This window comes from Panthera leo, chromosome A2 (genome assembly GCF_018350215.1).
Source record: "Panthera leo isolate Ple1 chromosome A2, P.leo_Ple1_pat1.1, whole genome shotgun sequence".
NCBI classification, from domain to species: domain Eukaryota; kingdom Metazoa; phylum Chordata; class Mammalia; order Carnivora; family Felidae; genus Panthera; species Panthera leo.
Genome location: NC_056680.1, coordinates 3665187 through 3681032, shown reverse-complemented (window position 1 = coordinate 3681032; position 15846 = coordinate 3665187). Strand labels below are relative to the sequence as shown.

Genomic DNA, 15846 nt, shown 5'->3' with positions numbered 1-15846 from the left:
CGGAACGAAAGAAGGGAGAAACGGACAGGCAGAGGGAAAAGAAAAAAAAAAAAAAAAAAGACAGGCAACTTTGGAAAGCCAAGAAGCTCTGAGTAACCCTCTCCGGGTTGTTTACTTCCATCGACTAAAGAAGGCATGACTGTAAATTAACGGTACGCTCTCTTGACAAGTCAGAACGGTCCTGGGAAGCTACCAGATCTGAGACACCAAAGACGTCCTTGGCTCGGGAGTCACACGTCAGCCGCTCTGCACACCCAGCAGCCGTGGTCGAAGAGAAAGGCAGAAAAAATGCTGCCAGGCGCAGTCCCGCACCCGACACGTGCCATCTGGCAGCCACCTGGCTGTCCACTAGCCCCACAAAGCTCAGCGTCCACACCCGTGAAAGCCACCTCTTCAGCGAGTCCCCGTGGAGACCCTGCGGCTGGTGACTGGGTGGCTCAGTCGGTTACGCAGCCAACGTCGTCTCAGGTCACGATCTCACAGTTCGTGAGTTCGAGCCCCCATCGGGCCCTCTGCTGCCAGCACGGAGCCTGCTTTGGATCCTCTGTCCCCCTGTCTCTGCCTCTCCCCGCCTTGGGCTCTCTCTCAAAAATAAATAAAAACTTTAAAAAACAAAAACATAAGGCGCCTAGGTGGCTCGGTCGGTTGAGCCTCCGACTTCGGCTCAGGTCACGATCTCACAGTTCATGGGTTCGAGCCCCGCGTCAGGCTCTGTGCTGACAGCTCAGGGCCTGGATCCTGCTTCGGATTCTGTCTCTGTCTCTGTCTCTGTCTCTCTCTCTCTCCTTCTCAAAAACAATCAAAAATTTTTTAAATAAAAATTAAAATAAATAAAAAACAAAAAACAAGAACACAAAACCACCTCCCAGGACTCCACCGCCCCTTCCGACACAGGCGCTGGTGGGTAAAGAGAATGGGTCAGATGCTTACAAAACAAAGTGATTGGGAAACGCGTCTTCCTTTTAAACCCTCAGCCTCTGCTAGACCAAAACAAACTCCTTAGGCCGAGAGGACTCCTTCCCAATCTTCTGAGAATATTTCTTCCCAATCTTCCGGGGTACAGTACAAAAGGGGGGAGCATGAGAAGGTCAGGCATCACAAATAGCAAAGTATTTGCCCCTGTTCACAGCTACTTTTTTTTCTTCCTTCATTTTGGGGTTGTTTTGGTGGATGAAATCATAACATTTTCTGTATTTCTGTATTTCCAGCAGTGTTAATTTCCCTTGAAACAAACCAGGACCCCCCCTTCTTTTAATCTAGAGTGCTTCGATGTAAAAAAGATAGAAATTCATTCATTCAACAAAAGAGCGTTCACTGAACACCCACCGTGTGCCAGGCTGCCCTAGGTGCTAGGGAGACACGCGGCAGCCAAGACAGATGTCATTTCTATAGCGTAGACCTCACACCCTGGTGCAGGTGTCCCCAAACCACAGCCCAGAGCTCAAGCCCCGCTCACTACCTGTTTCTGCACAGCCTCCGAGCGAAGAATGGTTTTGACATTTTTAAATGATTAGGTGAGAAAAACAAAATCAAAAGAAAAATAGTTCATCACATGCAAAAAGTATGTGAAATTCACAATTCTGTGACCATGAATAAAGTTTTATTGGAAAACAGACACACTCGTTTATTTCCATACTTTCGTGCTACGATGGCAGAGCAGTGGGGACAGAGACTGGCCTGTAAAGCCAACACTATCTACTCTCTGACCCTTCACAAAAGGAGCTTCTGTCCTCTGAATGAGATGGACCATAAACACATAAACAGCTTAATATGTATTTACAGCAGAGCTAAATGCAAAGATGAAAAGGCAGGGTGGGGAGAGAGGGTGGTCGCAGGGGTGAGTTTAGGCAGTGTGGTCAGGGACGGCCTCTGAGCAGAGACCTGAATGACAAGGAGCCAGCTGGCTAGAAGAGTGCAGGGACAGCAAGTGCAAAGGCCCTGAGGCAGGGAAGCTGGTTAGGACTGAGGGAGCAGGCACGGGAGGGGGAGGGGGAGGAGGAGGGCGGGGAGAAAGGACAGATCACAGAGGACAGAGAAGGGAGGCCACGGGAAAGGGTCTCGAATTTTTTCCAGGGACAACAGGAAGCCACCAGAGGGTTCTGAGGAGAGGAAGACCGTTTTTACAGTCTCCAAAAGCTCCCTGAGGGAACAAGACTGAAAAGTGACAGACCAGATGCCAGGGCTACCCTCTCTAACCAACCAGACCCTCAAAATCCAATTCATCCAACAACAAAATCAATTCCTCAATCCCCCCGCCCTTGCTAATGGCGTGACACAAACTTTTCTTGTTAATGTCGTCGTTAAATCCATTTCGTTGTAGATGTGCAACCAGCTTATTAACAGACCCACGACTTTGGGGACATTTCTGTTCAGGAGGAGGCGAGATTAAGGACGTGAGTCACCTTCAAGTCGACTCAGAGAGAACTGTTAAGCAAAGTGACGGGAAGGGGTATGGCGGGGGGCTGGGGGGAGCAGGAGAGGTGAAAGCCTGGGCAGGGTGCCCAGGGGGGCTCGTGACGGGAACAGCCCTTGAAGATCCCTGCACCATGGCGGTGGGGGGGCCTGGGGGAGTCTGGGGGTGTGCGCCTCTCCTGGAGCGGAAGCTACGGGCTGGGAAGGCCAGCGCGACAGTCGGGAAGGACCCGGACAGCCAGGCTGCGAACGGCCGGCCGGCACCGGCTACAAACACGGGCCCCTCCCTATTCAAGAACGGAGGGGAGGAGGGGGACAAAGGAAACCAGAACTTGAGGCAGATCGGGGTCATAACCAAATATCAGGGTTAAAGGCTAAGTGACAGGCTCTCAGGGTGACTGCGTGCCCCAGGGGACATCTGTGGTTGTCACACTGGGGGTGGCTCCTGACATCAAGTGGGTGGGGCCAGGGATGCTGCTCAGCCCCCTACGGTGCCCAGGACGGTCCCATGGAGAACAATCCAGCGCAACGGTGACAGGCAGAGGGAGCCCCGGAAAGAAGCAGATGGTTGCAGCAGCAGTCAACCCAGTCCCGCTCAGAGCTCCTGGTGCCACACGAGACACTCAGTCCCTCTCATCCCCTCTGATCCCCACAATGACCTACGGGGGGCTCTCGCTGTACCCATTTTACAGATGAGAAATGCAAGGCCCAGGGAAGGAAAGTGACTTACTCCAGAGGAGGGATTTGAACCCAGGTCCCTCAGACTCGGAAGCCTCTCTGGGGACAGGAATCCAGAGACACCGCCAAGAACAGCAGGTCAGAACGGGGTCCCGGTTCGGCCCTCTCCTCCGCTGCCCAGCACCCTCAGCCAGAAGCAGAGGCACGGGGGGCGGGGCAGGAAGGAGCTGGGGCACTGAGGCCCCACAGAGCAGCCCCGGGGGCAAGTCTCTGGGGCAGAACCAGGAACCCCGGCCGGCCCGGGCTGCGGGTGAGGCATGGTGGGGACCGAGGGGGTTTGCGGGGCCCTCCCAGTCGTGCCCTCTGCCAGGAGTTCATTTGTTCTCCACCCCCCGCCCCCCCCCCCCAGCTTGGTTCTTGAGCAAGCGACTGGCCCGAGGTCACACACACACAGCTCTGAACCGCACACGCTTCCAGATCCCGGGAAAAAAGCCACCCAGAAAGGCCCGTTAGCCAGCGCCCGGGTCCGTCAGCACGCATCCCCTGGTGCTGCCTGTTCCCTGAACCAGGCCCCAGGGATGGGGAAGGGATGTCCCTTCCCCCGCTAACACCGAGGCCCCCTGAAGTTAGGAATTCTCCATAACCTGCTCCAGCGCTCAAACGTGCCCACTGTCACAGGTGTCAGATAGAACCCAGGAACAGATGGCCGAGCCCCTCCAGGGGAAGGGGGCGGGGCACTGGAGGGCAGGGGCGAGAAACCAGCAGAGAAGGCGGCCAAACGAAATGCAGGACCAAGTACAGAGTCGCCAGGGTGGGGGAAAGGGGCATAGTGGGGGGCGGGGGGGGGGGTCGCTGTCCACCCCAGAGCCCAGAGGACTCCTGCAGGGTGGCACAGGGACAGGGAAACTACAACAAAGGCCGGGCGGGTCCTTCGTGACCCATCAGCAACACCTTTCAAGTCCAGTAGTTAACATTTCCTCAGCAGCCCACCCGCAAAGAGGAAAGGATTAGAAAACGCCAAAAAATCAATCGACCGAGACCCCTGTGTATCTATTTCAGGTCAAGGGCTACACGCTCACGCGAATGGACACACAGCTCACCGGCGGGGACGGACACAGCGCCCGCGTGCATCCGCCACAACACCTGGGCGCCTGTGTGCAACCGCACCCCCGCCCCCCCCTTTGCTCCCCAGCGGCGACGTCCCCCAGGGCAGGGCAGTCCGACCGGCACGGTGTCCCCCAGCACAAGTGGAAGAACACCGGGGTTGGCCAAGCATCCAATCAGAAACACGGAAAGAGGGCCAGCGAGTTTCAGAAAGCCTCGACTCAAACGATCACAAGTTGACTCCGCGACTTTCCCACTCCGTCCTTCAGGGTTCCAGAAAACAAACTGCAGGGAGGAGAGAGGCCATCCACGGCTCTCCCAGAGGTGGCAAGAAAAGGCTGACCAGCGACTTGACAATCCCTCCCCAAGCCTCAGAAGGAAGCTATTATTCGAGAATTAGGGGAGTCATTAGCTCTCGGATGGCACCGATAAAAGCCCGTAGAGTCGTCTAATGAGCCCGTCTTAGGGGCTTTCTGCCGCCTGGAGACAGCCACGTAAATGGTTGTGCAGAGCCGTGGGGCAGGGCACCCAAGCCTTAAATGCAATCCCGGTATCCTCAGACCCCAAGGCAGAGCCAGCACCCAATGGCACCCAAGGGAGCTTGCTGAACAAATGCCACCGGCAGAAACACACGGAAAAGAACACACCCCGCGCGTGCTACAGGATTACTGGACCCCGTGGAACAGAACCACCGTCCCGCTAGTTTCCTAACTCGGGAAACAGTTCCCCAGGTGCACCCGAATTAGGAAAACAAAAGCCTCCTCCCCCAACCAAACAGACGGGGACACACCAGAGCGCAGTCCAGGCCTCCCGCACCCCCAGAGGGGGGCAGAACAATCTCGCGGAAAGCCTTCCACCGCGCCCAGGTGGACACGCGCCCCACGGCGCCCGGTGTCATCGCGCCCACCGCGCGCACACCCAGGCCCTCGCACGCTGCCGGGCCGGGGCTGGTCCCTTCCAGAACGAAGCCGAGCCCCAGCTCCCACGGGGAAGGGACGACATGGGACGGCCCAACGGGGTCGCCGCGGGGAGCGACTCCACAATCTATCTCTACAGAGACGGGGGGTCTTCGGGACGACGACGGCGCTCGGAGGGGGAGGCACTGAGGGGACGCGTCCGGAAGCCGCGAGGTGCATACCAAGTGGGCACGGTTTTTTAATTTAAAAAATCCAGACTGCACGCCTCTCTTCGGGGGCAGGTGTGGAAGCCGCGACGGCGCGGCGGGCTGCCTCGGGGCGGGGGTGGGGGGCAGCGACGGCCACGGCGGGGGGCGCCACCGGGCAGCGCCCCGGCGGCCCCACCGGGGCGCGCAGAGCGGCGGACGCGCAGGCGGGCGCTGGCCGGGGCCTGGGAGCGCCGGCGCTCGCGAGCTCTCCGTCTCGGCCTCTCTCCTCATTTTGTTTAATTATCAGGATTGTTGTGAATAATAAAGAGGGGCCCAGCCGGGCAGGGCCGGGCCGGGCCGGGCCACCCACGCTGTCATCTTTTGTGCAGGGCCGGCGGGGACGCCCCGGCCCAGCCCCCGCGCGCCCCCGGCCCCGGCCCGGACGCCCCCGCCTCCCGCCCCCGGGCCCGCCATTGTCCGGCCGCGGCCGCCCCCGCCCGAGGCCCCGCCGGGCGCCCCCCCCCCCGGGCCGGGCGGTTAACGCCCCCAACCGCCTCGCGGGCCGGGACAAAGCGCGGCGGCCGCGGCCCGAGCAGGCCGCGCCCGAGGCCTGGGCCTCGAGTCCCGGGCGCCCGCCCGCAGCCCGGGGCGCGGCGCGGGGGCGGCGGCGGCGGCGGCGGCTGCGGCGGCGGCTGCGGCGGGGCCCGAGCTCCGACGCGGCGGCCGCCTCCCCGCGGGCTCACCTGAGGCGGCGCGCGCGGCCCGGTCCGGAGCAGCGGCGCGCGCTCCCCCGCCCTCGGCGTCGCACCCCCAGGCCCCGCTCGGGCCGGGCCCCGCTCGGTCGCTGGCGGCCGAGCCCTCCGCGAGCGCCCCGGGCGGGGCTTATGAGGCCGCGCGCCAGCTCCGCCCTGGCTGCCATTGGGCCCCGAGCCCACGCCCGCGCGCCCATTGGCTGTCGCTGACAGCTCCGCCCCTCCCCTCCGCCGGGCCCATCAACATCGCACGACCCGCCCCCCGCGCGCCTTGATTGGGCGGGTGCAGGCCCTGGCCTCGTCTCCCCATTGGCTGGCCGAACGGGACACGCCGGCGCCCACCCACGTGCCCGCTGACCGGCTCCGTTTTCATTGGAAGCGGCGCACGCCAGTCAAGGGAGCAGCCACCAACCCGACGGTGGCTGGGCCTCGGATTGACAAGGGCGCCTCGGGGACCGCCCAACGACCGCACCGGGGCAAGTGAGCATTGGCTTGCGGGGTGAGCCCGAGGCGCGGACTGGCTGAGGCGAATGCCAATCAGGGCCCGGGCCCCGCCCCGGTTATCAGGCTGCAACTGAGTACGTGAGACCTAGCACAACATCAGCACCAGGCCGGGGTGGCACGGCGACGGGGTTCGAGACTCGCGGCCGGAACTTGGGCGCAGAGTTTCCCACTCCTTTAAATCCCGAGGGGGGAGACAGCTCCGGTGCAATCCATTTAACAAAAGAACTGGAGAAATATAAAGTCAGGCAGCAAGCGCTCCTCCCCTGCCCCCCCCAAAAGCCAAATTTATTTCCATCACAATCAACAAACCTTTGCAAACCTGCAAGGCCCTCGGGGTAGTTAGGTGCGCTTCCCTAACACAAGACAGTCCCTAACACCAAGGTTCGAAGGTCCGCCGGGCTCCACGCCTCACTGGGACCTCTCTGGGCCTCGGTTACCCCTGTGAAGTCGCTAACGACGGTAACAGCTCCCTCCACCGCCTGCCCCTCCTCCAGGGATGTTGCAAGAATCGAGTGGGACCAGACACACAAAGGGCTTGCGTGGGTGGCTTCTCATGAGTGGGTTTACCACTGTCATCGCTGTTACCACTTGCGCAGTAGACAGCAGTGGGGCGCGCACCGGGCCGCAGGCAGGCATGCAGATCAGCCGCTGGAGTTTCTCCAGTAACATTGTAAATATTATCCACCCTGGACCCCGGGAGGTCAGGTACTTCATGCAACGCCTTCAGCGGTTACAGGCTGCAGCGCAGGGTGCAGCCGTTTCCAAGGCGGTGCTCTACACCAGAACTAGGCAGGTAACTTAGGGAACTTAGGGCACAGGGCGCTCTACAGGACTTTCAACCGTGTAGCAGTTTAACAAGAGGTGGGTCTACATGCCCAGCCCTGGAGCCATCCCCTACACACGCTGGTGAGCAAGCCGCAGAATGGCCCAGAACTCTGTATCCAGCAACCGACGTTATGGACACAAACACAGAGACCAGTGTCGTGTGGTTTCTAAGGGCACGCATCCGTGTCAAGGCACACAGAAAGGCCGCCCTGAAATGGAGAAAAGGAAACCTTTGGGGAGGGGATAGATCCGCACTGCTAAAAAGAGTGGTCCGTGGGGATGTGAATCTGTTCAGGGAGGTTTTCAATTCTCATGGGACTATATTCATACATTCCTCGTGTAGTTTAAATTTAATTTTAAAGATGCCAAGTAGTAACTGCCCCCAAGGAACTCCCTAACCAGTGGGAAAGACAAACGCATTTGATCATGGCAACACGGCATCCACGATGCAATAATGGAGGGGATCCCCCCCACTCACCACCACCCCCCCCCCTTATTCTACTTCCAAGTTTATCCTCTAAGACCGTAAATACCAGGTGTTTGGATTTCACAGACTCTGAAATCTTTTTTTTCTTTTTTTTTTAATTAGAGCACCTAAATAGGTTGCCAACTTTCTCATCTTGTGTAGGGAGACTTTAAAACACCACCTATTATGTAAAAATCTGAACGATTGTAGAATCCAGATGGGAGGAATATTCTAGGGTTCACCATAACTTTGTTTGAAAGTTTGCATAACAAAAGGTTAGGAAAAAAGCATAATCGTTGCCATTTAATTAAAAAAGTGTCCTGTGCAAAGTAGGAAGGAAACACTCAGAATTTTCGAAGGGACAAATTCGCATGGGGATAAATCACCTGGGTTTTCTCCAAGTCTTTGCAGACAGGTGCGAATCTCAGGAAAGGCTGGTACTGGGAGCCACCCCGGATCTCTCCCTGAACAGGCCAGGGGGCCTTCTGCACCAGCCCCGGAGGGGCTGAGAGAGAGGGAGACAGAATCCCAAGCAGGCTCCGCAGCATGGAGCGTCACGTGGGGCTCAAACCCATGAACCGGAAGATCGTGACCTGAGCCAAAACCAAGAGTCAGACACCTGACCGACTGAGCCACCCAGGTGGCCCTGGAGGGGGCTCATTTCTAACTGGTCTTCATCTTCCCCAAAAGGGCAAGGTACAGGGCTGGGACTCCCCTCCCACACACAGGCCAGTCTAATGCATAAGTGGAGATGGTTGGAAAGGCATCGCCTTTGTGTTTAAAACAAAAAAAAAAAATTCCTTTTTAGAAGTACATGCAGAGGAGGAATCCCAACGTTCCGTTTCACTCCAAGTATGTATCACTGGACATCCGTGTAGATTTCACATTTTTGAACACGCACACAAATATGCACACGCCGGACCACCGCTCACATCTGTTCGTTTCCTAAGGTGCTAGACAGGGTGGTAACTCGGGAAATGAACAGAAATGAAGAGAAAACCGGCACAAGGCAGTAGGTCTTTTGACTTTTTTTTTTCCGCATGTATCCAGTTTTCAAATGTTCCAAAGGGATCACGAGCCAATTTTATAACCCAGAGTAGAATAAAAGAAGGGAGGTTTACGTTAAAAACTCAACGAGGGATGCCTGGGTGGCCCGGTCCGTTAAGCATCGGACTCCGTTTCCGCTCAGGTCATGATCTCGCGGTTCGTGGGTTTGAGCCCCAACATCGGGCTCTGTGCTGACAGCTCGGAGCCTGCCTGGGATTCTCTCTCTCTCTCTCTCTCTCTCTCTCTCTCTCTCTCAAAATAAATAAACTGAGAAAAAAACATTAGGAAAAATGAAGTCAACCAGGTGGGGGCAGTCAGTTAAGCGTCTGACTCTTCATCTCAGCTCAGGCCATGGTCTCGTCATTCATGGGTTCGAGCCCGAGTCAGGTTTTGTGCTGACAGCGATGCAAGGCCTGCTTGGGATTCTCTCTCTCCTCTCTCGGCCCCTCCCCTCGCTTTCACGTAAACTTTCTCTCAAAGTGAATAAAAAACTTAAAAAAAGATCACAACAAAGTCAACCGGGTGGATTTAAACGGGTGGTTAATCCGTATAGTGGAATATTATTCAGCCTTTAAAAGGAGTGAAACAGTGACACGTGTTCCCATGTGAAGACCCCCGAAAGCACGACGCTCAGCGGGGGAACCAGACACGAGAAGCCACGCGGGGTGGGAGTTCACACGTGTGAAACGTCCCGAACAGGCTCATCCACGGACGGGAAGGGGGCTCGTGGGGGCCGGGAGAGGGGGATGGGATTCCTTTTTAGGGTGAGAATGTTCCGGAACGAAAGGTGATGGTCGCGGGACTCTGAACATATTAAAAACGAGTTAACTGTACACTCTAAACGGGTGAACTTGAGGGCAACGCGAAGCGTATCTCGATAAAGCGGTTACATAACCATAAAAACCAAAGCAAACCAGGAAAGAAATACGCCTAATATTGTGATCGCTTCTGCCCGGCATTTCCACAGTTTCCTGGGTTTCGCTAATTTTTAACAAGAGACGTTGTTCGTGACTTTTAAAATGAGAGAAACGTCCAAAAAGCCAACAGTCTCGACCACGAACCCACCTCCGTGTGCTCTGCCCCTGGGGGCTGGGGGGCTGGCCTGGGGCACGTCTGGGGCACTTCCTCTGCGCGTTCACACTTGACATTTGACACACCACGAAAATGACGCATGCCAAGTGTTACAACTCGAAGGACTGGAGTATTTCCGCAGAGGAGCACAACCATCAGCAAACCTAGAACATTCCCCTCGCCCCGCGAGGCAGCCCGGCCCCTTTAGCTCTCTGCCCCGCCCCCACCCAGCATGCTTTCGAGGGCACGCGTGATGCATCGCGAGGACCAAACGAGGACCAAACGGGGCAGCTGCGCCCTTCCCTGCAGTGGATGGTTAACCCGTCACCATCTTGACCTCCAACTTCTGCTGGAGACAAGAGAGCGTGTCAGGCCGTCAGTAGCCCCCTGGCCCGCAGAGACCTCTCTAGGATCGTGTGACTTCAGGCCGAGCTCCTAACGGAGGGGGTGGCTGTCCGTTTCCTCACACGTAAACGGGAACAGTACCCCTGACCTTGGGGAGCAGGAAGTGAGCCCTGCTTCCAAGCCGGAAGGCTGGATGCGGCCCCTCGGCTCGGGCTGGCGGGCCCTGTAAAAGTCCCAGCCCAATCACGGCACACCGCCTTGTCGTCGGTCCGTCCTCTCCTCTGGAGGGGACAGATGCCACCTGCCAGGCCTGTCTTCCTGGGGCTTTCGTGAACAGAACGCGAAATACGGGGAACCGAAGAGGTCCCCGCCTGGCAGACCACAAAACCATCCGCCGACAGAAGACACAACCCAATGCATCTGTAAAAGGCGTTTATTCCAAGAATCTAAAATTTGGACAAAGAATATTGAACTGTTTAGAAAAAGCCTACACAGGATTTCGCGGTTTCTTCCTAATACATTAACAACCTAATAATAAGGAAAAAAGAAAGACTTTTTAAAACGATACCACTCCAGTTTGTCTGCAGTTATGGGATTTAAAATATTCCTGTTCTATTGAGGTAAAAGCTGCAAACTTTGGTAAAGTTAGAAAAATTAACAAATCATTCCAAAAAAAATACAAAACCAAAAAAGAAAAGAAAACAAAACAAAACCAGAAACACAACCAAACCCTAAGTTATAGTTTTCTTGGTACATATACAATAACTACAAAAAAATTTCATTCAGAAAAAAAGTACTTAAAAAAAATTCCCTCTTAGAATTCTCGATCGGGGAGTTGAAAATTCAGTGGAAAGGATGGACAAAAAAGAAATCTCCCCCAAACACTCACCCGCTATCGGGAAGAACAGGTTAACCACAGTTTTAGGATCTGGTTGGCATTTTCGACAATTCAGTGCTAAAAAGAGAGCCCCACGTTTCCAACAGAAGAAAAGACCCAAAGGCACTTGAACATGGCTTCGAACGTCCGCTTCCGTGGCGCGGCAGACGAGACAGCGGGCACTCGGCCGCCCGCCCAGCCCCGCGCCCAGGTCCGGGGGCGGCGGCTTCGGGGCGACTCCTGTCCGCTCACCCCGGGGAGGAGGGCTCTGCGTGGGGCGGCTGCCACGTGAAAGCAAACTTGGGGGATGGCTTCGGGGCCGGAGGGGGCTCCTCGCTTCTTGTCACCCTCCCTGTGGGTGACGCGGGGCCGGCCACCCCCGGGCCGCCAGCAGGCGCTGCCTTGCTGGCTTCTAGGCGACAGGACGCGCGGGTCAGGGAGATGCGCTCGCTTTCAACTTCGGAGGCCGAAGCCACGCACCTTGAAAAAGACTGTTCTGGGCGGCCGGGCGCCTTCTGGCTCGGCGGCGGCGGGAACTTCTGGGAACTTGGCGCCGGGAACACGAGCAGCCTTCGCGCCAAGGCGTTTTGAATTCCATCTTCGGAAAAAATTGTTTGTGTTTGTTGTTCTGCTGATAAACTGCAGGCTTTGTATTTTTCTAAAACCAAAACACAACACTGAGAAGTCCAACTTTCTTTCCTTCTTTCTTCGAGCCGTAATACAAACTCCGGGAAATGTGTCGGTTAAAACAAAACCAAACCAAACAAAACAAAACAAAACAAAACCAGGAAGACGAGGCTTTTTAGGGAGTGGAGGAAAAGCTACCTGTTTAAGTTAAGCCCACTAAAAACAAAAGAGGGGGCCAAGACCCCTGTGACACGTTTTTTTTTTTTGTTTTTTTTTTTTTTTTCCAAAAAAAACACTACCGGCGAGAAGCGTTTGAGGATCACCGCCCGCTGCCGTAGCCGGGGAAGAGCTGGTTGAGGATGGCCTGTAGCGGCTGGTTCACCTGCATGGCATAGCTCCGGCCCAGGTCGTAGCGGCAGGCCGGGCAGCTGAACACCTGCGCCCGGAAGGATCTGTCCAGGCAATCCTGCAAGACAGAGGGGGGGTGAGCGGCACCGTCCGAGCCAGCCGCCCGCGTCCCCAGGACGGAGCCAGAGACAATTACCGACATCTCACGGGGTCCGGAGGCCCCTCCTGACCGTCGGTCTCGCTTTCTACCTCTAGCCTGGCCTCCCCGGGGCTCCCCACGGACTCCAAGCTCGTCCCGGCCTCCAGGCCTCGGTACTGAGGTCGCGCTGCCCCTCAGCTCTGTCCTCTGGCTCTCCTGGCACCCACGCCTCGGCTCGGGCCGCCTCCTCAGAGGGCCCTTCCTTGATGACCCTCGAATGTCAGAAGCGGCCCTCACCCTACCTTTTTTTTTTTTTTTGAGAGAGCACAAGCTGGCGGGGGCAGGGGGCGGGCAGAGAGGGGGAGACAGGATCCGAAGTGAGCTCTGCACGGTCACCACTGAGCCCGATGCTGGGCTCAAACTCACGAACGTGAGATCAGGACCTGAGCTGAAGCCAGACCCTCCCCCCGCCCCCCGTCTTAAAATGGCACCTTCCACCTTCCGGGAATCCTCTTCCACGAATGTCCTCGTGGGACACGGACCAGACAGTCCCCACCAGCACCAAGCACAGGACCCCCACGTGTAGTACGTGCTCCATAAACGTGTGCTGGTGGGGAGACAGGGAGGAAGGGAAGGAAGGATCTCTGGCCCTGAGCCAGATTTCCGTCTGGGTTCCAACTCGATTCTCAACCGAGCGACCGCTGGAGAAGGAAGCCGGGTGGGGAGAGCGGAGCAGCGGACCAGCCCGGGAGAGCCGGCCGCCCGCTCTCACAAGCGGAGCCGCCAGGCACCCGGCCGGGACCCCGCATGCAGGGATGCGAGCACCGGTGGGCGTGCACCCCTGATGGATGGCGTCGGGCGCCTGGGGGAAAGGACACACTCGACACAGGAGAAGGCCTGCTGGTGCCACGGCACATCCGACCGCCGTGTGCAGCCTGTGGCTTCCCGTCTTAGTCGCGAAACTCCCGCATCCTTGCCAGTAAGGTCTACGGCCCTGATTCCGGGGACGAAAAACACGACTAAGATTCGGGTCCACGCTCAAAATTCCGGCTGTGGACTGCTGCGTTGTTCACGACGGCCACGAGATGGAAACACCCCAAGCGTCCATCCACACGCTGGGATATCATCCAGCCTCAGGGAGGAAGGACGTCCTGCCGCCTGCCACCGCGTGGACGGACCCGGAGGACACCGCGCGCAGTGACAGGAGCCGGACACAGAAGGACACGTCCCGCGTGACCCCACGCACAGGGGGTCCCCAGAGGAGTCCCGTCCACAGGGACAGAGAGCGGATGGTGGGAGCCAGGGGAGGGGCAGGGGGCGGGGAGTCCGTGCTTCCTGGGGGCAGGGTCTCAGTCTGGGGAGGCGGAAAGTTCTGGAGATGGAGGGTGGGGGTGGCTGCACGACAGCGTGGGTGTGCCTGATGTCAGAGAGCTGTGCGCTTAGAGATGGTGAATAAGGCAAGTTTTACATTGTGGGCATTTTATGACAATAAGATAATTTTTTAATCAAGTAAAACCAAAGTCAGGGCACCTGGGTGGCTCAGTCGGTGGACTGACTTTGTGGCTCAGGTCAAGGTGTCACGGTTTGTAAGTTCAAGCCCCACCATCGAGCCCACGTTGGATCCGGGGTCTCCCCCCTCTCTGCCCCTCCCCCACTTGCTCACGCGCACTCTCTCTCGCTCAAAAATGAGTAGACGTCAAAGAAAACAAACCAACCAAAATCAGATGCTAGGACGTGGGGGCCAAGGCCGCCTTCCTGTAGCACCCCTCCCCCCCACCCCTCGAGGCGGAGGTTCTTGCCAGGGATCAGCAGCGGGGACAGACCCACGTGCCAGCAGCCCGTCCATCCACGGCACCCACGCCGGCTCCACGGCGAGGCTCGCGGCCAGACCCCCCACATCCGCTCCTTCTCTGTGGCCTGACCTGGAGCACAGCACCTGTCACCTGGAGTCTGAAGGTGTCACTCCATTCCTTTGCACCGAGTCCACTGAGGCTCAGAGTGGCCGGGTGGCTCTCCAAGGCCACACAGCTGGGAGGGGCAGAGCCTTGCTTGGGACACACGGGGCATCTCTCCCCGGCCACACGGCTGAAGGCACCGATCGGGCCACGAGGCAGGACAGCGGGGCCCAGGGATGGAAAAGCGAAGGGCCTGACCCGCCACACTGCTTGGCGGTCTGAGCCCCTCCCCTGGCGTGACGGCTAACACTGAGGCCTGCACAGAGACGGCCCGAAGGCGAGAAAGGAGGCCGGCAACTCAGACAGCCAGGGCAGGGCGCTCGGGAGGCGGGGACAGCCTGTTCTCAAACTGCCTGCCCGCGTCGCACTGAAGTCCCTACCAACCGACTCTGACCAGAAGACGCGGCAGAACGACCCACCCCACCGAGCGACTCTGCCTCCGGGGGACGCTGGGTGGTGTCGGGGATAGCTGTGGCTGTCAGGACTGGGGGTGCCTCAGGGAACCGAGTGGGCGGGGCCAGGGATGCCGGTAGCCCCCCCCCCACCCCACAGTGCCCGGGACGCCCCCGCCCACCCTGTCTCGGCCCCTCCCAGGTTCCCCTCCCGCCCACCCTCCTAAGACGGACTACCCTCCGGCCCCACCTCCCACCCCTCGTCCCCTCGAGGCCCCCGCTGCCTGCCCGTCCAGGCTCCTGCCCCTGCCGCTCTGCCTACCTGGGATGCTGCCTCCACTAGGAAGCCCTCCCTCCTGCCCGCCCTTCCCGCCCCGGACCCACAGCCACGGTCGGGGTTGGGGGAGAATGTTCCAGGGGAGGGAGGACCAGAGAACACTCCCAAGGCAGGCAGGCGAGGGCCTGCTGGAGAGACAGGCATAGGGCCCCTATGGCTTCAGGCCACAGGGAGGTGGGCAGCGGCGGCCTAGGTCCCCAGTTTTACTCTGCAGCACGCCAGAGGCACGGGAGGATGAGGTGCAGGGCAGGGGGGTGACGGCAGCCCGGGACAAAGGCCGGGAGGCCACCTGGACAGCCACGACCAGGCCCCAGGCAGCCTGGGCGCCTGGAGCACGTGGCAGCAAAGCCCCCGTGCCAGGGGGTGGCAGCATGGCAGCAGGCGCGGGCAGTCCCTTCAGCAGCTTCCGGCCCGGCCCGCGGCCGCCCCGCTCACCTTGCACACGTTGTGCTGGCACACGGTCGTGATGGGGCGAAACACCAGCTCTTGGCAGCAAATGCACTGGAACGTCTCCTCCACTTTACTCAGGAACTTCTGGAACTGGAGGAAGGAGAGCGTGTGAGCCGAGCCCACCTCTGACCGGCACGCCCACCCAGGGCGGAGGCACCTGTTGCCCGCCCCCGGTTAACACAAGAAAACAGTGGCCCCGAGAGGCCCCGAGTCCGGGGTGGGCTCGTCAGCGGCTGCTTGGGCGTCGGGGTCCACCGCTGGGGGCCGCAGAACAAGGCCTGTCAACGTGGAGCTCAGAGGCCGGGGGAGGGGGACCAAAGATGGGACAGGCGGGGCCGGGACGCCGCAGCAGAGCTGGGAGGGCGGCGGGCAGCCGGGGAGGGGCTGCCCCGGGACGCTGCAAGGAGAAAGG

The 15846-nt window shown here is 58.6% G+C and overlaps 2 protein-coding genes across 7 annotated transcripts in view; both read right to left on the bottom strand.

Moving 5' to 3' along the window:
• KDM4B (lysine demethylase 4B) overlaps positions 1-6137 on the bottom strand; it is a 132492-nt gene extending 126355 nt beyond the window's left edge. Inside the window, exon 1 of one of the 2 annotated variants that reach the window (XM_042928097.1) lies at positions 6043-6137. The gene's annotated coding sequence lies outside the window, so the exon portion shown is untranslated. The remainder of the gene's footprint in view (positions 1-6042) is intronic. The other variant, XM_042928102.1, reaches the window with a different exon arrangement.
• Positions 6138-10724: 4587 nt separating this feature from the next.
• UHRF1 (ubiquitin like with PHD and ring finger domains 1) overlaps positions 10725-15846 on the bottom strand; it is a 37099-nt gene continuing 31977 nt past the window's right edge. For all 5 annotated transcript variants that reach the window (XM_042928083.1, XM_042928084.1, XM_042928085.1 and 2 more), the window contains exons 16-17: positions 15420-15524; positions 10725-12279 (exon numbers count right to left, since the gene is read on the bottom strand). In XM_042928083.1, coding sequence (XP_042784017.1) covers positions 12133-12279; positions 15420-15524 — 252 coding nt within the window. In that variant the 3' untranslated portion in view covers positions 10725-12132. The remainder of the gene's footprint in view (positions 12280-15419; positions 15525-15846) is intronic.